Source organism: Callithrix jacchus, chromosome 1 (genome assembly GCF_049354715.1).
Source record: "Callithrix jacchus isolate 240 chromosome 1, calJac240_pri, whole genome shotgun sequence".
Classification (NCBI taxonomy): domain Eukaryota; kingdom Metazoa; phylum Chordata; class Mammalia; order Primates; family Cebidae; genus Callithrix; species Callithrix jacchus.
The window spans coordinates 176,723,154-176,744,370 of NC_133502.1; the positions used below are offsets into that span (position 1 = coordinate 176,723,154).

The 21,217-nt window shown below is 55.8% G+C and overlaps 1 protein-coding gene and 1 pseudogene across 4 annotated transcripts; both read right to left on the reverse strand.

Annotated features, from left to right (window-relative positions):
• Positions 1–9,245: 9,245 nt before the first annotated feature.
• Positions 9,246–16,916, reverse strand: PTGES2 (prostaglandin E synthase 2). 4 transcript variants are annotated; one of them, XM_078328399.1, is made up of 7 exons: positions 16,838–16,916; positions 13,630–13,827; positions 12,922–12,980; positions 12,135–12,284; positions 11,372–11,572; positions 10,805–10,922; positions 9,246–9,824 (listed from the first exon to the last, which is right to left on the reverse strand). In XM_078328399.1, exons 4-7 carry the CDS (start codon positions 12,245–12,247, stop codon positions 9,696–9,698), a joined length of 561 nt encoding a protein of 186 aa, XP_078184525.1. In that variant the 5' UTR covers positions 12,248–12,284; positions 12,922–12,980; positions 13,630–13,827; positions 16,838–16,916; the 3' UTR covers positions 9,246–9,695. The 4 variants fall into 4 exon arrangements, with proteins under 4 accessions (XP_078184525.1, XP_078184520.1, XP_002743391.1 ...); XM_078328394.1 differs by lacking the exon at positions 16,838–16,916 and adding an exon at positions 15,904–16,194 and having other exon boundaries at positions 12,135–12,280; XM_002743345.6 differs by lacking the exon at positions 16,838–16,916 and adding an exon at positions 15,904–16,194.
• Positions 16,917–19,874: 2,958 nt separating this feature from the next.
• LOC118148355 (U7 small nuclear RNA) lies at positions 19,875–19,928 on the reverse strand (annotated as a pseudogene).
• Positions 19,929–21,217: the final 1,289 nt, after the last annotated feature.

The following is a 21,217-nucleotide window of genomic DNA, read 5'->3' on the forward strand; positions in this document are numbered from 1 at the left end:
TCGTGGAGCCAGGATTTTTCTGACAGGGGCATGGGTGGTCTAGGGGTATTGGCATGTTAGAAAATGAACCCATGTCTCCCCTCTGAAGCCTGGGCAGCACCCCTTTTGCTTCTTAGAGGCACTCCCTCTTTAATGGGTGTTTGTTTGATTTGGGGTGTGCTAACAGTCACCAGTGCCCTGAGTTGCTGTGTAGGGTCATTTCTCAGCCTATCTCAGAAGCAGGGAGGGAGGGGTGGTCTCTCCTACCGCCGGAAGTGCCATCTTCACAGGGACACCAAGGACATCGCTGGGCTTCTCTCCCTCCTCCCAGCTGCCCCTCCCCAGCCTCACTCTGCTCCTGCCTCCCCACACCCTCTCAGTAACCTCATCTCCCTCAGGATTACCTTTAATATCTATATTTAGATGACCCTCCTTTTATATTTGAACCAACTCCAGCCTCATCAGTATAACTGAACTCCACATCTTAAACAGCACCTCGAGCGCAGCGTGTTGGAAGCCAAACCCTTCATTCTCCTCCCAAAATCTGCTTCCATTTTCCTCATGCCGCAAACGCAACTTCTTTCTTCTATCAACCTAAACCAGACAGCTTGTAGTCAGCCCGACTCTGCACTTAACCTCTGTTCTAGGGCAGTCCACCAGCAAATACCCTCAGCTCCAGCCTCAAAACAGATGTGCTCTCTGACTGATTCTCATGAACTCCACCCGTGCCACCGTCAAAGGCAATGTCATGTCTCGCCTGGACAATTGCAAGACCTAAACTACTGCCCCCTGCTTCCCTTCACTCTCCACCCCAAGCCTGAGGGACCCTTCAAAAACCTAAGTGCATAGCCGGGCGTGGGGACAGGTGCCTGTAGTCCCAGCTACTCGGGAGGCTGAGGCAGGAGAATGACTTGAATCCGGGAGCAGAGGTTGCAGTGAGCCGAGATCACGCCACTTCACTCCAGCCTGGGCAACAAAAGTGAAACTCCATCTCAGACGAAAACAGAAAAGAAATAAGGGGCCGGATGTCATTCTCCATGTCTTCTCTGTCAATTATGCTACTTATTTTCATTGCCGGGTTTCATTCTGTTCCCTCACCCTTGAATGTGAACGAACTCCTTAAGGGTGGCCGTGTCTGTCGGCTTTGTTCACTGCTGCTCCCAGCACCTGGAGCCTGAACAGTGTTCAGTGAATCCTTAACATCCAGGTATTTCTTGGTGTCATCAACAGAATTATGCCCCTGCCGCAAGATGTCCATGTCTTAATCCCCAGAACCTGTGAATCTCATCATATGGCCAAGGGGAATGAAGGTAGCAGATGGCATGAAAGTTGCTAATCAGCTGACCTTCAAACTGGGAGATTATCCTGAGTGTGATCACAAGGGTTCTTCAGTGTGGATAAGGAGGCAGGAGAGAGAACAGAGACACGGCATGAGAAGGACTCAGCCCTCTGCTGCTGGCTCGAAGGTAGAGGAAGGGACCACAAGGAACACAGGCAGCCTCCAGAAGCTGGAAAGGTACAGAAGTAGATCCTCCCCTTCCTTCCCTGGAGGCTCCAGAAGAAACACAGCCCTGCAGACACCTTGATTTTAGCCCGGTGAGGCCCATTTCAGACTTCTGACCTCCAGAACTGTGAGATGATAAACCTACATTGTTTAAGCCACTTCCCACCTACTGGCCCCCTGGTGGAGATAAAATCCCCTTAGTCAGGGTTTTTTGTTGTTGTTGTTGTTGTTGTTTGAGACAGAGTCTTGCTCTGTTGCCAGGCTGGAGTGCAGTAGCACAATCTCAGCTCACTGCAACCTCTGCCTCCTGGGTTTAAGCAATTCTTCTGCCCCAGACTCCCAAATAGCTGGGACCACAGGGGCATGCTACCACGCCTGGCTAATTTCTGTATTTTTAGTAGAGACAGGGTTTCACCATGTTGGCCAGGCTGGTCTTGAACTCGTGACCTCAGGTGATCCGCCCGCCTTGGCCTCCCAAAGTGCTGCGATTACAGGCATGAGCCACCGCGCCCGGCCCTAGTCAGGGTTTCTTTTCTTTTTTTTTTAAAGACAGGTTTCACCATGTTGGCCAGGCTGGTCTTGAACTCCTGACCTCAGGTGATCCGCCCACCTTGGCCTCCAAAGTGCTTGGATTACAGGCATGAGCCACCACGACCGGCCTTAGTCAGGGTTTCTAACCATAGTCCTGAGCAGGGAAGGGCACGGGGGACAGGGCACATCTCAAAGTCTGATTCGAGGCACGATGCTCCCTGGGGCCCACCTGAATCCGGCTGGCATAGAAGCTCTAGGGGAGCCCTGGGGCAGGGGTAGGGTGGGTGGTTGGCAGACCCCTCCTCTTCCACCAGGGAGCCCAAGCTCTGTGGGGCCCTCTCAGACACTAAGGTCTTTGGGGACACAGTCACAGCTGCCTGCTCTCAGGAAAGGCCCCAAGAACCTGGAGCTGGGCCACACTGGTCCAGAGAACGAGGGGTCAGGGCAGCTACAGAGTGGCTTCCCATAGACAGACTGGGGCAGTGGAAGTCCCTGTTCCACAGCATCCAAGCTGAGCGACCTTGGGCAAGTCACACCACCTCTCTGAGCCTGTTTGCTTGTCCATTAGATAAGAGCAAGATGAGACTGGGAGGGCTGTTGGAAAGTTGAATTGAAACGAGGCAGGAAATGGGATTTGACCCAGTCCTACTGGCTTCATCTCCCAGCTGCCCTTCTTCCTCCAGCATTCAGACACACTCACAGTAATCCCACTTCAATCATCTCTGCCTGGGATCTCCTGCATCTGTGAGGAAATCCAAAGCCAACCAGAGAGCCGCCTGAGCCGTGTGGTCGGTGGGTCCTCCTTGCCGGGGCACTGCCCACGCAGGACTTCACTCAGCTCTCAGCAGGTGTAGGAGGTGCCTCCACATCCCCATTTCACAGACAAGGAAACGAAGGTTTCAGGAGTGGAGGGGATTGGCCAGGACCTTGGATGCAGCAGACCCCCGACTGGCAAGCAGCATGCAGGGGAGTGAAGCTGGGGTGGGCTCTGCTGGCGCCACCCACCAGGAACGGGGGGAAGGCAGAGAGCTGCTGCCCACACCAGACCCTGCAAGCTGGAACCGTGCCGCAACCAACCCATGGGATCTTCACCAAGTCAGACATGCCCCAGGGCCAGGCGTTCCTTGCCTCACCTCAGAAAGGTGGCACCTGGTCTCTGGCTTCCTCCTCGAAGCCAGGAGGCCACAGAGAACCTGGGAAATGTTGGGCAGGCCTGCACTTGAACCCTGGGTCCCGGTGGCGTGATCTTGAGCAAGTCTTCTGCCTCTCTGAACCTCAGTTTCCTCACTAGCAAGACAGGTGTTAGCCTTCTGACAGCTCGTGGGGGAAGCAGCTGCTCTGGTTCATGTAAAGGGTCAATGTGAAACAGATTCAAACCAGCTCTGTTGACCCGGAAGCCCTGTTCTCACCTGGGGCTTGCCCTGTGCTGCCCTAGTCCAGATTTCACAGGTCTGAGTGCATTGGAAAGTAGGGGAAGGGTGGGAACAGGTAGGGCGGGTGTGCTGGGCCCAGCTGCCCAGGTGCGGACTTTGCTACCTACAGCAGCAGCAGGCCACGTGGCCTGGGCTGGCCAGGAACAGGCAGCAGGAAGGGCATGTCATTATAGCACCCCTATCCTGCAGACAGGTAAACTGAGGCCAGGGAGGGCTCCAGGCCTGCCCCAGTTCTCCGAGGGGCAAGATAAACCTAGGTTCTCCTGCTCACAGCTCCTCTGAACACAGGGGCTGGCCAGGGAACAGTGGCCACAGGTGGCCCAGGAGGAGCCGTTATCACCCACAGCAGTTGTTGAGGCTAAAGAGACAGAGCTGGCTCCACCCAAGCTAGTCAGTATGGAGTACCCCTGGCAGAACCAAAGAGCCCAACCTCCCACCCCTCATCTTACAGATGAGGAAACTGACAGACTGGAAGCCCTGGGACTTGCCCAGGTCACCATGTGCCCCACCACTGTTTCTCTTCTCTTCTTCACTGTTTCTCAGACTACACCTGGCTTAAATCTTACGTATTAGTGTCCTGGAGCAGCTTCGACCAATAACCACATACTTGGTAACTTCGAACAACACAAATAGCTGGGAGCCAGGGTGCACACCTGTAATCCCAGCACTTGGAGAGGCTAAGGCAGGCAGATTGCTTGAACCAGCTTGGGCAATATAGTAAGATATCATCCTACAAAAAATACATAAATTAGCCAGGTGTAGTGGCACACATCTGTGGTCCTAGCTACTTGGGAGGCTGAACCTGGAGGACCACTTGAGCCCATGAGTTGGAGACCAGGCTGGGCAACATAGTGAGTCCATATCTGCAAAACATTAAAAGAAACATTTTTCTGGCCAGGCGCGGTGGTTCAAGCCTGTAATCCCAGCACTTTGGGAGGCTGAGGCGGGTGGATCATGAGGTCAAGAGATCGGGCCCATCCTGGTCAACATGGTGAAACCCAGTCTCTACTAAAAATACAAAAATTAGCTGGGTGTGGTGGTTCACACCTGTAGTCCCAGCTACTCCGGAGGCTGAGACAGAAGACTAGCTTGAACTTGGGAGGTGGAGTACTGGGACAAGTCCTAATATGTATGATAAAGTATATTGTTTGCTGAGAATGATGGCAAGGCAAACCTGGCCGCCCGCCCCCTCCCCCCCGCCACCAAGTGGAAAACTACTTGGGGCACTCTAAAGTAGCGAAACAGTATATGTATATCATACACCGGTTAAAACAATTATTTAAGCACGGGATGCGTGACCCTGCCCCCTGGGCTCCCTCGTGGAGAATACTTTTTAGTTTGTCTGTGATCAGTGGTAAGCAGGCACCAGCTGCCTACCTAGTTTATTTTTGTTCTATGAGAAAACACAGGACACCTGTTTGTTAATAATAATCACCTGTTCAGAGGGACTAAATACTCGGGTCAGAGTCCGCTCGAGGCCCTCAGCCCGGAATGCTGTCAGCCCCTGAGGCTCACAGCTCGGAAGGCTGCTGGCCCCCGGATAGTCCCTCTTTGCTGTTCTATCTGAGTGTCTGCTTCTTAATGCCTTCAGCGCCGCCTGGGTGGGGGTTTCTACGGCCGAGCTGGACCCAGTAGCAGAGGTTGTAGTGAGCCAAGATTGCGCCACTGCACTCCAGCCTGGGCAACAGAGCAAGACTCCGTCTCAAAAAAAAAATTATCCAGGCATGGTGGCATGTGCCCATAGTCCCAGTTATTCAGGAGGCTGAGGTGGAGGAACACTTGAACCTAGGAGTTCAAGGCTGCAGTGAGTCATCATCATGTCACCGTACTCCAGCCTGGACAACAGAGCAAGACCCTGTCTCAAAGAAAAAAAAAGGAACAGACACAAAAGCAAACCAGCATCCCCCCCATGAGCTCACTCTCCCCAGGGAGGAGGGAGCTTGCTGTTCTCAGGACTTTCCGTTCTTACTTCCTGGAGTCCTTGACCTTGAGCTCTTGGAGCCAGTGTGGAACACAGCAGGGAGTATGTTCTGAGAACAGACAGCAGACCCTGCCAGCTTCATAAAACACCCCTCAAATATCGACTTTGTGTATCATCACCCACAACACCTTCCAAGCCCTGGCCTTACCCGTCCCATGGAGGTTTACTGATGCCATTTCTCAGTCGGGATGGGGCTTGCCCAAGGACACAGTGCCCAGTGGCCAGTGGCCAGGTCCTGAACTCAGACCTTCTGAAGCCATCAAGACCACAGGGAGCCGGGAATGGTGGCTCACACCTGTAATCCTAGAACTTTGGGAGGCCCAGGCAGGAGGACTGCTTGAGGTCAGGAATTTAAGACCAACCTGACCAACATAGCACGAACCTATCTCTATTTTTTATAATTTTTTAATTTAGAGATGGAGTCTTGCTCCGTCACCCAGGTTAGGGTACAGTGGCACAATCTTGGCTCACTGCAGCCTCCATCTCCTGGGTTCTGGTGATTCTCCTGCCTCAGCCTCCTGAGTAGTTGGGATTACAGGCACACAACACCAGACCCAGCTAATTTTTGTATTTTTAGTAGAGATGGGGTTTTGCATGTTGGCCAGGCCAGTCTCAAACTTCTGACCTCAAGTGATCTGCCTGCCTCAGCTTCCCAAAGTGCTGGGATTACAGGTATTAGCCACCACGCCTGGCCAAGATTTTTTTTTTTGAGAGGGAGTTTCGCTCTGCTTCCCAGGCTAGAGTGCAGTGGCCGTGTGATCTAGGCTCACTGCAACCTCCTTGGCCTCTATTTTTTCAAGAAAGAAAAAAAGACCACAAGGGCCATGCCATCACCTGAACATGGCACTAATGGGGCAGGGATTCCTGGCTTTGGGCCAGTTCCTAAGAAGAGGCTTTTTTTTTTTTTTTTTTTTTAATAGAGACAGGGTTTTACCTCGTTGGTCAGGGTGTTCGAACTCCTGACCTTAGGTGATACACCTCGGCCTCCCAAAGTGCTGGGGTTACAGGCGTGAGCCACCATGCCCAGCCTTTTTTTTTTTTTTTTTTTTGAGGGTCTCACTTTGTTGCCCAGGCTGGAGTGCAGTGGTGCAATCATAGCTCGCTGCAGCCTCAAACTCCTGGGCTCAGATGACCCTCTCACCCCAGCCTCCTGAAGTGCTGGGCTTGCAGGGATGAGCCCCAACCTCTAGAGGCATGTTTTTTCCTAGCCACTTACTTTCGGACTCTTACAGCTAAGCCCATTTTACAGATGGGCAGAGTCGCTGAGTAATGAGGGTTCCGAGATTCATTCCAGGAATTGGCCGCGAGGTGGAAGCACCAGACCTTCTTTCCATCTCCTACGCGGCCTGGTGGGCTCTGGCGCCCTCTGGTGGCTGTCAGGAACCATATCAAGAGGTCTGACGGAGAAACAATGGGGAAAATGAGGCAGAGTTGTGGCCTCTTGGGAGAGGGAAACTCGCGGGGAGAAGCTGAGTCGAAGCGGTGTCCTGCGGTGGCCTCAGGCTGACTGGCCATTCTCCAGAGAGAGGTGAGCCTGTCAGAGAGGTCTGGTTAGCACAGTCCTGGGCCCTTTCATCAAAGTGAGCACTCAGGGGAGGAGGGTGCAGGCTCCTCCCCATCAGCAGCCCCGGGGAAAGAGCCCTGGTCCAGGACTCAGGCCCCTGTTCCTAGCGTGGCTCAGCTGCCAACAGGATCTCCTTGTTTCCTCCTCCTTAAGGAAGGAAACCTTATCCCTGAGTCTGTGAAGCCAGAGAAAGGGTCAATGCCTGGTGGCTGAGGCCAGGCCTACATCCGGGGCCGCCTAAGACAGACCAGGGCCTCAACGGGAGGCTGTAGGGAAGAGCACCGACCTGCAGTCACTGGGCTGAGCAGGAGGAACAGAAAGGGCTGGGAGCACAGGGTGGGGTTCTGGGCAGTGAGACCCTTCCCTGGCCTCCGTGTTATGAACAGAAGGTGGATGCCTTGTAACAAGCTGGCCACATCAGATGCTCTTTCAGGACTCTGGCTCTGAGACAAAGCGAGGTGAGTCGGGGAGGGAGGGAGGGAAGGAGGGAATAAAAGAAAAAAAAGAAGAGAGAGAGGTGAGTCAGCCTCCATGTGCAGCTGGAAAGGTATCAGGTAACCATGGGTGAGGTCTGAAGAAGCAGGAAAAGCCTGTCTGGGAAGGGAAGTGAGAGTACAGAGCAGGGATGGAGGATGCTGGGGTGGAAAGGCGAAGCGATGCAGGAATGGAGGCATGGAGGATGGAGGGGTGCGGGGATGGAGGGGTCCCTGGAGCAAAGGCCCCTCAGGACTTTAGGCCTGACCAGTGAAGTGGAAATGCCATTCTGGGCACTGTGGTGGCTCTGGGGCTCCCACACCTGTTGGCCCCTCAGGTGGCTGCCACGGCTCCTCAGGTCACAGATGGGCACAGCCTCAGGCCTGGCTGCCGCCTCCCACCTGCAGCCCCAGTACCTGGAGTTAGCACCCCCAGAGAGCTAGTGGGGGCGCTGGCTGGTGGACTGTGGTGCATCCAGGTGGCAGGGCACCGTGCAGCCATACGGACAGGCCAGTGTGACACACAAGCCAACAGGGAGATGCCCAGGACGGGGATGAGAACATAGCAGGTGGCAAACAAGCCCCTGTGGGAGAAACTGAGGTCGCCAACCACACAGGGTACCTGCCCCTACCCATGGCTCCAAATGTCACACGGTGCTTCCAAATGTCACACTGCCTGCCTCAAGTTCTCAAATGTTAGCTATTACAGAAATGGGAATTATTTTTTTAAAATACTACTAATAAAATACAAAGTTTCACCGGGTGTGGTGGCTCACGCCTGTAATCCCAGCACTTTGGGAGGCCTAGATGGGTGGATCAGAGGTCAGGAGTTCAAGACCAGCCTGGCCAAGATGGTGAAACCCCATCTCTAAAAATAAATAAAATAAAATAACTCCCTGTTTAAAAAAAAAAAAAAAAAGTTGCCTGGCTGGGCATGGGGTCTCACACCTGTAATCCTAGCACTTGGGGAGGCTGAGGCAGGCAGTTCGCTTGAGCCCTAGAGTGTAAGACCAGCCTGGGTAATATGACAAGACCCAATATCTACAAAAAAATTAAAAATTAGCTGAGCATGTTGATGTGGGCCTGTTGTTCCAGCTACTTGGAGGCTGAGGTGGGAGGATCACTTGAACCTGGGAGGTCAAGGCACAGTGAGCTATGATCATGCCACTGCATGCCAGACTGGGTGACAGAACAAGACACTGTCTCAAAAAAGTTTCTCAAGAGGGCAATACCCATAATTCCCATGGGGCATTGCCCAGTCCATGAAATTGGGAGGGCCCAGTAGGAGGCCCCCAGCAGTGCACCCAACCTCAGTGAAGTCAGGGAACTGAGGAGCCCCTTCCTGGATGCTCTGTGCAGGAACCCATACTCACCCTCAAAGGCGGAGCCTCTTCTCCCATAGACCCTGGCCTAGCTGGGACTGAAGCCAGGGGTGGCCACCTGAGGGGCCTGTGCTCCCTGAAACTGGGTCCCCTCTGTAGCTCAGACATCTGAATAGCCTGCCCTGCTCCTATCACTGGACTCTCCTGCACGGCAGGGACAGATGAAGAAACTGAGGCCTGATTAGGGATCCCACCTCAGAGTCCCACCGTGGATATGGACAAGCCCCAACCTGCACCCTCCACAGCAGGCTATGTGCCGAGTGGTATCCTGCGCAGCCGTCCCATGCTGCCACCTGGGAAGCACCGGGCCAGCGGTTAGTTACCGCCAGGGCCGCTGCAGCGCAAGTCTGACGCCTCCCTTGACCACCAGCCCCACGCAGCACTGAGCCACACAGAGCTCCAAGCAATGCCCGCCGTGATGGGGGCCACAAACCTTTCCTTTATTGCAAACATGTCCCAGTCCCAGGAGGCTTGGGAAGAGTGGGAACCAGGGAAACCCAGTGATGGGATTCCACTGAAAATGAACCATCCTACTGTCCTGCCAGGGCCCCCACCCACAGGATGTAGCCACGGGACAGCCACTGAGGGCCTGGGAGAGAGGCAGCAGAGCAGCGAGGCCAGGACAGGGAAGGTCCGGCCCAGGGCAGGGGCAGGGCTGGAACTCATCCCAACATCCCTGGGCCCCAGCAGGTGCCCTGTGTTAGAAGCAAGAGGGCTGGGGGGGTCAGGGAGTGGACAAGAGCCAGAATGATCCTCCCCCACCAGCATTGCCAGGTGCTGGCCCAGTGGCCCCAGGCCCTGGCAGCTGGCGTCTTCCGCTGCCTTCCCCCTGCTGCTCGTGGAGACACTCAGTGAGCTGGGGAGGCCTCGGTGATGGCCCTCTCCACCCGCAGGTACCAGGGCTGGATGCGCGTGTGCTGCATCAGGTCATCAAAGGCATCCAGCCCCTCCATCACTCGCAGCACGCCATACACCGCCTGGGCATGAAACAAAAGCATCACCACAGCTGGCCTGATAGGCATCCAAACCTTCCCCTTCTCTGCCAGCTGTGTGCCAGGGCTCGTGACACACTCAAGGGCCAACAGCACAAGTGGGGCTTTGAACAAAGCATGTGGGGTGGCTGCAGGCCTCGCCTGCTTCACACCTGCTACAAACCCCCCAGCAAGTTTCCTTGGGATAAATGCCCTCCTCTACTCTCAGGGCCTGAGATTGGAGAGAAGAGAGCCCACCGCCCAGGGGTAGGATATTTTTAAAAATGAGCATCTGGCAAGGTGTGGTGGCTCTCGCCTATAGTCCCAGCACTTTAGGAGGCCGAGGTGGGTGGATCACCCAAGGTCAGGAGTTCAAGACCAGCCTGCACAACATGCTGAAACGCTGTCTCTACTAAAAGTACAAAAATTAGCTGGGTGTGGTGGCGCAGGCCTATAATCCCAGCTACCTGGGAGGCTGAGGCAGGAGAATTGCTTGAACCCGGGAGGTGGAGGTTGCAGTGAGCTGAGATTGTGCCACTACACTCCAGCCTGGGTGACAGAGCGAGACTCAATCTCGAAAAAAGAGCAAGGAAGCCAGGCCAGTGAGACCCTGTCCCAGGGGTCTTGCTGGAAGAAGCCTGGAGCACCAGACGGACCCAGCCTGCCTGAGCCTGAGGCCAATTCCAAGAAGGGCAGGGTTGATAGCGAGAGGGACAGCCTTGGCCCTGGTAACGCCACCAGGGCCTCTGGATCCAGCAGGGCCTGCAGCCGACCCTTTCCCTGAACTTGTCAGTTATATTGACCCAAGCTGTTGCTGGTTGTCGTTTCTCTCCTGGAGCCACTCTGAGGTGAGTTTCTGTCCGTGATGGCGGAGAGGCAGCTTCCTCTGGCTGGCGCAGGTGCTGTCCGGATGCTCCCTTGCAAACCTCCCCCTCTTTGAGGACAGAACCCTCGGTCTGGGCACTGCCCGCCACCACCACACTCACCAGATCGGCAAGGTTCGGCCTCTGGCCCCCCATGAAGGGCCGGTCCTTGCCCACAGCGGTCACCCACTTGTTGGCAGCCTCATAAAGGTCCTCACGCACATTGTCCTGGAGGTGGTGCCTGGGTGGGGAAGGGAAAAGCCTCTCAGGGGAGTGCCAGTCCCAGCCCAGCAGGGAAGAGGGTCTCTTCTGGGGAAGGTGGGAAGGTGTGGAGGCCAGGGCGGCACGCCAGGTGACAGCATCACACCTATAGCCACTTCAGAGAGCATCTGTCCCAGATGGGGAGGCTGTGGCAAGGGCAAGAGACCAGTTCAGGGAGAAAGCTGCAGAGAAGGCAAAGTCATGGCCCGGGCTTCCCAGCTTCAAGGCCGGCCCTGCTGCCCCTGGGGAGGTGAGCAGGAGCTCTGGGTGCGAGTCCTGACCGCCAAGCGACACATAATCCATACTTCGTTTCCCGCCTGCCCTAGGCCTCAGCAGCCCACTGGTCTCCTGACAGGTGTGATGGGAACACCATGCTCATGGTGCTGGAGGCTTGGGAACAGCAGGCCCCGGACGTGCACACACACTTGCCTGCTCTTGAGTCGCTTGCTGATGAGGTACATGGCCGCCGCACCCATGTACTTGGCCACAGCGCCCTCCACGGCTCCGAACTTGCCCTCACGGACAATGTAGTCAAAGGACGCCAGAGCCTCGGTGGGCGTGCGGTACACGTTGGGGGAGATCAGGTGCACCAGCCAGTCGTCCGCCCACTGCCGCCACTTCATCTCCTCCCTGCGGGCACAGGAGAGACTTCCTGAGCCAGGACCTGGGCAGTGCTGGGAGCAGGCTGCATTCTCTAGAACATACCCACGGCATGGGTGGGAAGCGAAGCCTGGCCAGGAAGCTTGTTTTTGTTTTGAGACAAAGTGTCGCGCTGTCGCCCAGGCTGGAGTACAGTAATGCAATCTCAGCTCACTGCATTCTCAGCCTCCCAGGTTCAGGCGATCCTCCCACCTCAGCCTCCCAAGCAGCTGGCACTACAGGCGCGTGCCACCACACCTGGCTAATTTTTGTATTTTTAGTAGAGTTGGGGGTTTTACCATATTGGCCAGGCTGGTCTTGAACTCCTGACCTCAGGTGATCTGCCCACCTCAGCCTCCCAAAGTGCTGGGATTACAGGCGTGAGCCAATGCGCCTGGCCACAGAAAGGTCTTTACTGACAGCCAGCGTGGCCCGGCCCCAGTCCCCCCAGTCTCCCACACTGCTCGCCGCTCATGGCGTCTGGCTCAGCCTGGCCTTCTCTAGAGAAGACCCTGCCTCCCGACCTTCCCCCACCAGCCCCAGCCCCACTCACGTCCTGGCCTCCTTCCCGCTGTACACCTGCTGGGCCTCCTTCTCGTCCAGCATGAGCCAGTACTTATTGCCGAACTCAGTCACCTCCTTGCCCTGGTCATTCACAGCTTTCATGGCTGGGTAGTAGGTGATGATCTCTTCCAGGGGCTGCCTTTGGAGAGAGCCACCGTCTCACCCTGACTCCTTTCCCCTCTTGTCCCCTGTGGCCTACCAACCCGGCTGCCCCAGCCTCAGAGTGGAGCCAGGACAACAAACAGGCTCTTCACACTCTCGCAGTAAGAGGGATTTGGAGTGGATGCAGCACAACTTCCCCAGACAGGGAGGTGTGGGGAGGATGAAGGGGGCGTCTCAGAGGAGGACGGCCATGGCCTACTCCAGAAATCTTTTTTCTTTTTGAGATTGAGTCTTGCTTTGTCACTCAGGCTGGAGTGCAGTGGCTCAATCTCAGCTCACTGCAACCGCTGCCTCTAGGTTCAGGAGATTCTCCTGCCTCAGCCTCCCGAGTAGCTGGGACTACAGGTGTGAACTACCACGCCTGGCTAATTTTTTGTATTTTTCGTAGAGACAGGGTTTCATCACGTTGGCCAGGCTGGTCTGGAACTCCTGACCTCAGGTGATCCGCCCACCTTGGCCTCCCAAAGTGCTGGGATTACAGGCATGAGTCACCTTGCACTCTGGAAATCTAAGCAGCAGCCCCACCTGCTCCCAGGAGGGAACTCAAGTGAGGCCTCCCTGGAGGAAGAAGCCACCAAATGCAACGGCCGCCTGGTCTCCACGGGGCTCCTTACCCTGACACCAGGTAGGTCTTGAGGGCACTGATGATGACAGAGGAGTCGTTCAGTTGTTGCTGGAAGAGAAAATCGTGGTTTAATCAGAGGTTCCCACCCAGCACCCTGGCCCTGGACATTGTTTATCCATTCCTGGGACAGGCCCACTGAGTCCTCCCCGCCCTGCCCTCAGGGCACCCGTCCTGAGTAGGGGAGATGTGGGTGTGGGTGATGAGGAGGAAGGTGTGGGGAAGCCGTGGGTCTAAGCCCCACCCAACTCACCCATCTGGCCTCCCAGGTAGAGGGGCAGGGTGGGTTCCAGAAGCTACATACTAGACACCAAGCACTGTGCCAGGCATTTCATATCTGCTGTCCCTGCAACCCAGAGTATGGCCCCTTGTTGACTCAGGAAGAAGCAAGCCCAGAGGCTAAGTGACTTGCCCCAAGTCACACAGCTAGTGAATGGGTGAGCCATACAGCAAACCCAGATGGCTGATTTCAGAATCCATGTTGTGAAGCTGTGGTGTTCTGCCTCCCCGAGACCCAGCAGGTGTTTGGATTTGGTAGGGAAGGGGAGAGCATCTGCTATATGCAGCTGCTTCCCCCATAGTCCTTAAAGGCACAAGGATTACAAGTTTCTTCCTGGGCTGCAGAGCTGGACCAGGCTAGGGGGCGCTCCAGGACAACCCAGGACAGAAGGGAAGATGCACGGGGTTCCCTGGGGCTCACCGAGTTTTCTCCAACCTGGGCCACCAGGATGGGCACCTTTCTGTAGGAGGAGAACTTGATCTCAGCCCTGCGCACAGGGTTGACCTCCACCACCTGGTAGGGCAGGGCGTGGAAGTCGAGGAAGGCTCGGACCTTGCTGCAGAAGGGACACGTCTTGTACTGGTACAGGGTCAGCTGCAGGTGGCTGGACAGGGAGAGCTGTGGGCAGCAGATGGAACGGGCTCTAGACCTGGCACCCCAGGCCCAGGCCCTGCCCCCAAGCAAGGATGTTTTCTAAAGGAGTCTTCTGGGACGACGCTGGACTATCGGGAAGAGAAACTAGAGATGGGAGGCGGTGGTAGGGGGAAACCGAGGCACTGGAGGGCAGCCCAGGTTCAAGTCCCCTGCCAGCACAGACCCCAGGCAGGAGTCCCAGCCTTTGCTGTGAGGCTGTGTAGGAGGAATCTTCCAGTCTCTGTCCCATACTGGACAGACCCCTCTTCTCTCGCTCCATCCCAAGGGGACACCAGACAGCCCCAGGGTGTGCACCCCACCCCCACAGACACAGAACAACTGTTTCCACTTGGTGCACTCACCCCCGACTCCTCTAACCCAGGGACCTCTGGGGGCCGGAGCCAGCCTACCACCCAGGCTGGAGTTCAGCAGTGGGGTCTACCTGCAATCTCTTCCTCATTTTTTCCTCTGGAGACGGGGTCTCACTCTGCCATCAAGACTGGAGTGCAGTAACCTGATCACAGCTCACTGCAGCCTCCTGGGCTCATGCGTTCCTCCAGCCTCAGTCTATCTCAAATCTCTGAGAGGGAGGGTGATACCTGGGCAGTGGCCTGTGTGTAGTGTAGCAAACCGAAGGAAAGCCCCGAGGGGAGCCTGCTGCACGTTCATGGCAGAAAGCCACAATCGTAAACCACCTCCCTCAGTGTTCAGAGGGGAAGCTGGCCCATGGAGGCGGGAAAGGAGACACAGGGTACTCCACGCCCCTTTCACCCACCTCTGTTCCCTTGGGTCCAGCAAAGAAGCATCTGGGCAGGTGGTGGGGGCCAAGTAGAGTAAAGAAGGTGCAGGGTAGGTATAAAGTGCCTCAAGACAACTGGGCTTCCACCTATCGGGGGACACCTTCCTGCCCCTTCCTGTTTCAGCCTGGAGTCTAAGTCATCAGTTCCATAAAAGTACCACCACTACTACCACTAAATATATACACAGCCTTAGGATTTGGGGGCAGTGGAGAGAGGATGACAACTGTTTGGAAAACGAAAGAGGCTTTCCCTTTCCTGTGACCTTGGATCTCTTATTAAAAAAAGTCTCCTTAAAACATTGTAGAGGCCGGGCTCGGTGGCTCTCACCTGCAATCTCATTACTTTGGGAGGCAAAGACAGGAGGATCACTTGAGGTCGGGAGTTCTAGACCAGCCTGACCAACAAGGAGAAACCCCGTCTCTACTAAAAATACAAAATCAGACAGGCATGGTGGCAGGCGCCTGTAATCCCAGCTACTCAGGAGGCTGAGGCAGAACTGCTTGAACCTGGGAGGCAGAGGCTGCAATGAGCTGAGATGGTGCCATTGCACTGGAAACTGGGCAACCAGAGCGAAAGTGTCTTAAAAAAAAATTAGCCAGGCATGGTGGCAGGTGCCTGTAATCCCAGCTACTGGGGAGGCTGAGGCAGGAGAATCGCTTGAACCCGGGAGGCAGAGGTTGCAGTGAGCCGAGGTCCTGCAACTGCACTCCAGCCTGGGCTACAGAGCAAAAGAACTCAGTCTCAATAAACAAGCCTCCTTAAGACACGGCAGAGGCTGGGTGCAGTGGCTCACGTCTGTAAGGAGTTTAAGACTAGCCTGAGCCACATGGGCAAACCCTGTCTCTAAAAAAATGCAAAAATAGCCGAGTGCAGTGCCGTGAGCCTACAGTCCCAGCTACTCCGGAGGCTGAGGCAGGAGGATCCCTTGAACCGGGGAAGCGGAGGCTGCAGTGAGCCGCGATCGTACCACTGCACTCCAGCCTGGGCGATAATGCAAGACCCTGTCTCAAAACCAAAATAAACCAAACAAAAAAAAACACGGTATAAGAACGATTTTATGAGAAATCGAACAATTCCAGGTAGTAGGCATCAGGAGCGCCCCTATTTTACAGAATAGAACGCTGAGGGTTCGGAGACTTCAGACCAACTCACTCGCCCAAGGTCACAAGCGGGCAGAGGCGACTCCTGACCCTGCGGGTTCCCAGGAGTCCCAAGCTCCGCACTGATCAGCACCCCCACCCCCGGCCGGGCCAGACTTTACCTGCGCGGCTGAGTGCTCGGCATGGAGGTCCTGGGCGCGCAGGTGCCACCGCGCTGTGTGGTACAGCCCAAGGGCTCCCCCCAGGGCAAGCGCCGCTGCCCCTAGCAGCCGCGGGCTCCCCTTAAGGGCGGCGGCCACGGGGCCTGGGCCGCCCGCCGACCCCGCGAAGCCAGCCCGGTTCTGCGTGGGGAGCAGCAGCTGGGGGCGGCCGCTCAGCCTCCAGGCCAAGGCACACCCGCCAGGCCATAGCGCCCGCGCCACCCGAGCAGCCGGGGCCATGTTCGTTCCGCCGGCGCTGCGGGCGGGCGCGAGAAACTAACACTCCGAGACGCCCGTGCCTCTTAAAGGGCCGGGACTCGGGCGCCCGGCTGGTTGCCCGGGGCGACGGCGACGCTCTGGGAACACGTAGTGCTCTCGGGACTGGGCGTCTGTTCGGCGCCCAGGTTCGAAACGCCCGCCAGAGCCGCAGAGGCACGCTCGGGAACGTTTGCAGACCGCTCTATGCCTCCGCCTCTGAAGGTGCCTCGGAGGTGACCTGGTCAACTGCGGGGGCGCCCGCCTGCTTGCCTGCCTCAGCCGCCTAAGGAGCGGCGTGGCAGTCTGTTAGACATGATTGGCCACTTCTTCGGCAAGCGCCCGCTCGAAACAAATCCGAGCCTTGAGGGCTGCGGCTTCCGGCCACCAAAGGCCCTGGAAACGGCCCGACCCGGTACCGGGTGCTCAGCGGCGGTGCGGTTCTGTCTGCCCTCCCGCTATACTGTTCGCTTCCTACTGTGGCCCGAACCATAAAATTTTCCCGAACCCAAGGGGGCCTTGGAAACCACGTGTCTCTGATTTGGCCCACGCGGAGCGGCCGGCCCGCCGACCCCGAGGTTTTTAGGAACAGGATGGCAAAGTGGGGTGCCAGGCTGCCCGGTCCCTCTGTCGTGCTTGCCTGCGCTAGCTGAATCCCGGAGCGTCCACCGCATAGGCGTCTCCGCGGACAGCCCCGGGATGGCCCCACCCCGGGACTCGCGAGGCGGGCGGAGTCAGGGGCGGGGCGGGGAGGAGCTCCGAGTCCGGGCCCTGCGGCTCTGCCCCTCGCTTTCCACTCTTCTCGTCCTGCTTTCGCCACTTATCTTCTACCTTCCTCCCAAACCTTGCAGCGACCGAGCCCGCGGTGTCGGTCCCCAGTGGGGACCTGGGCATGCCGGTGGAGGCAGGAGGGGAAGGCGAGGGCGAATGCTTCGGGGAAGCAGGGGACCCAAGGAGGCTGCTGGAGCGACCTTTGCTTTTCTAGGGGTGCCTCCCGGGAAGGGGAATCGGGATGGTGCCTTGGAAGAGACCGAACAGCCCACCTCGACCTGCCCGGAGTGGGTCTGGAGTTGTAGGTGCTGTCTCCGATGCCGGGCGAGCACTCGCGAGCGGGTCACCAGCCCCGTTTTACAGATGGAGAAACTGAGGCAGCTGCAGGGACCCTCGCCCATATGGGTTTTGCTCCAGCCACTTCCTTCAGCCATCTTACAGACCAGGAGTTCAGGGCCTGCTCGAGCTTAGTGTTGATGAGTGGTTGAGGGTGAGCCATCGTGCTCTCTGCTTCTCTACTCTATCCCCATCCATGCCTTCTCCCAGCGCCACTCTCAGACTCCTGCTTGCCAGACGGGGCCCAGCTTCATCCTCTTCCTGTTTACATTAATTGCTCCTTATCTTCCACACTCTGGATTTTCCGGATTCTAGCTCCATCAAAATGTGCTTACTTGATGTGTTCAGGCCCAGGGGAGACCGAGGCACCTGAGAGGGGCGTGGCCGAGTTTGGCCTGCTGGCCTTAGCGGTAGGGGCCGGGAGAGAGCTGATTTTCTAGGTCAGCATCCCTAGCCACCTGGCTTTGCTGGTGTGGCCTCGCAGCCTTGCCAAATGTGAGCAGCTTACAGAACAGCCTCTTGCACGTGCTTAAACTGCTGAGTTGACACAGCACCGTGGCTCATGCCTGTAATTCCAGCATTTTGGGAGGTAGAGACAGGAGGATAGCTTGAGGACGGAATTTGGGACCACCCTAGGCAACAAAGAGAGACCCTGTCTCTACAAAAAATAGAAAAATTAGCTGGGTGTGGTAGCACACGTCTGTGGTCCCAGCTACCCAAGAGGCTGAGGTGGGAGGAGCTGGAGACTGCCATGAACCTGTAATCATGCCACTGTACTTCGGCCTGGGCCACAGAGTGAGAACCTGTCTTACACACACACACACATGCCAGGGTGGGGTGTGGAGAGAGAACCACCGGCTTCCTTTTCACCTTCTCCAGCCTGTTTCACTGCCCGTAAAATTGGAGTAATGATTTCCATCAGGATTAAATGGGAAAATGAGTAGGGAGAGGTTGAAAACTAGTGAGGCTGGTGCCTGGGAGGACCTGGGGGGGCTGCTCCACCCTAGCACAGGAGGATTCATCTCCTGCCAAATCTAGAAAGGAAACTCATTGGCCAGACCCTCAGCCAAAATATTTGGCAAAGTTATTTTTATTTATTTCTTTCTTTTTTGAAACAGAGTCTTACTCTGTCACCCAGGCTGGAGTACAATGGCACGATCTCAGCTCGCTGCAACCTCCACCTCCCAGGTTCAAGTGATTTTTCTGCCTCAGCCTCCCGAGTATCTGGGATTACAGGCATGTGCCTGTAAACCACACCTGGCTAATTTTTGTATTTTTAGTAGAGATGAGGTTTTGTCATGTTGGCCAGGGTAGTCTTGAACTCCTGACCTCAAATGAACCACCCACCTTGGCCTCCCAAAATACTGGGATTACAGGTGTGAACCACCATGCTCAGCCCAGAGTTCTTTTTCTTCTGTCCTGGCCAAGACGCTGCTTGGCTTGCTGTCCAGTGTTTCTTCTGCCTCACTGCCCTTGGTCCCTGCACTGCCACTTCCTTATTTCACTCCACCAGAGACCTCCAATCTGCAGCCAGCACTGAGCACAGCCCTGCTGAATGCCCAGGGGACCTCAGGGCTGAGCAGCCAGCTGTGGCACAGCTAAATGGAGCTCTAGCCCCAAGTCTGAGCAAATCTCAGAGGCTCATGTGGGAGTGGGGGCACGGAGCCAGCCTGGGCTGTGAGGCCCCTGTTGCTGCCCATCTCAGTCCCAGACTGTCTCTGATCAGTCCCAACCCCATCCTCTATCCTAGCATTGCCCCTGTCTCACCCCTTCCCTCTGCCTCCACCTCCCTGTGCTCATGACCTCCTCCCTGACCTTGGCCTGATCCTAGTCCAGCCTTTCCTCATCTGACGGCTGAGCAAGTGGGCACAGCCTCCTTTTCCTACAGCCTGGTGAAGGGGCAGAGCGTCCCATCCTAGGCACAGCTGTTGCTGTGGTTTGAATGTATGTGTTTATATGTAGGAACTCAAGACAGCATAGTCGTATTAAGAGATGAGGCTTTCAGGGGGTGATTAAGTCACAAGGGCTCTGCCCTCCTGAATGGGATTAGTGGTCTTATAAAAGGGCTTAAAGGAACTAGCTAAGCCCTTTTTGCCCTTCCATCTCTCCTGCCATGTGAGGACACCTAGACACACCATGTGTGAGAAACAGGCCCATACCAGACACTAAACCTGCTAGCGCCTGGATCTTGGACTTCCCAGCCTCCAGAGCTGTGAGCAATCCCCTCCTCTCCCCTCCCCTCCCTTCCCCTCCCCTTCTTTATTTTTTTGAGATGCAGTGTTGCTTCCTCACCGAGGCTGGAGTGCAATGGCACAATCTCGATCTCAGCTCACTGCAACCTCCACCTCTTGGGTTCAAGCAATTCTCCTGCCTCAGCCTCCCCAGCAACTGGGATTACAGGCACATACCACCACACCTGGCTAATTATTTAGTAGAAATGGGGTTTCACCATGTTGGCCAGACTGGTCTCAAACTGCTGACCTAAAGTGATCCACCCACCTCTGCCTCACAAAGTGCCGGAATTACAGGTGTAAGCCACTATCCCTGGCCCATTTCCTTTTTTTTCCCATAGGGGTAAAAGCTGGGAAACCTGCTGGATAAATTCTAAAAGAGCTGTAACACTTCCATTATTTTATAAATTACCCAGCCTGTGGTATTTTGTTATGGTAACAGGAACACCCTAAGGCAGCCATACTCTTCCCTGGGTGGCCAGGACCCAGGGGTCTCACACAAGGGAGAGAAGAGAGCTTCCGTCCAGGCATAACTTCTATGACCTGCACTTGGTGTCTGAACCAGTGGCCAGTCTCATGAACATGTACCCCTCTGCAACTCTGGGCCCTTAGCATCCCTGGGTTTCCTTCAGCCTCTGTGGACACACTTTCCTGTCTCCCTTGCCCTTGCATCTTCTGCAGCCTGCCTCTTAAGAATTAGGTTCCAGCCGGGTGCGGTGGCTCAAGCCTGTAATCCAAGCACTTTGGGAGGCCGAGGCGGGTGGATCACGAAGTCAAGAGATCGAGACCATCCTGGTCAACATGGTGAAACCCCATCTCTACTAAAAATACAAAAAATTAGCTAGGCACGGTGGCGCGTGCCTGTAATCCCAGCTACTCAGGAGGCTGAGGCAGGAGAATTGCCTGAACCCAGGAGGTGGAGGTTGCGGTGAGCTGAGATTGCGCCATTGCACTCCAGCCTGGGTAACAAGAGCAAAACTCCAACTCAAAAATAATAATAATAATAAATAAAGAGAATTAGGTTCCGGGCTGGGCATCATGGTTCATGCCTATAATCCCAGCACTTTGGGAGGCTGAGGCAGGTGAATCACCTGAGGTCAGGAGTTCGAGACCAGCCTGGCCAACATGGTGAAACCCCGTCTCTACTAAAAATGCAAAAACTAGCCCAGCAAGAGAATTGCTTGAATCTGGGAGGTGGACATTGCAGTGAGCCGAGATCGAGCCACTGCTCTCCAGCCTGGGTGATAGAGAGAGACTTTGTCTCAAAAAAAAAAAAAACCAATTAGGTTTCTCAGGTCTAGATGCAGTGGCTCATGCCTGTAATCCCAGCACTTTGGGAGGGTGAGGCAGGAGAATCACTTGAGCCCAGGAGGTCAAGGCTACAGTGAGCTGAGATCATACCACTGCACTTCAGCCTGGGTAACAGAGTGACACCCAGTCTCTAAAAAAAAAAGAAAAGAAAAGAATTAGGTTCATTCCTAGCCCCTCTGGGCCTTGTACACATCCCTCTGGCCACCTCTTCCCTCCCCTGGTTTCTGTCACACATGTGTCATGAAGGTTCCAGCTTGTGGCTTCGGGTCAGCCCTATCCAGACTTCAGGCCTGGGTTTATACCTGCCTCTGGGATAGCTGGCATGTCCCCCAGGGACCCCCGCCGTGGAGACACAGCCACCCCACCTGCCA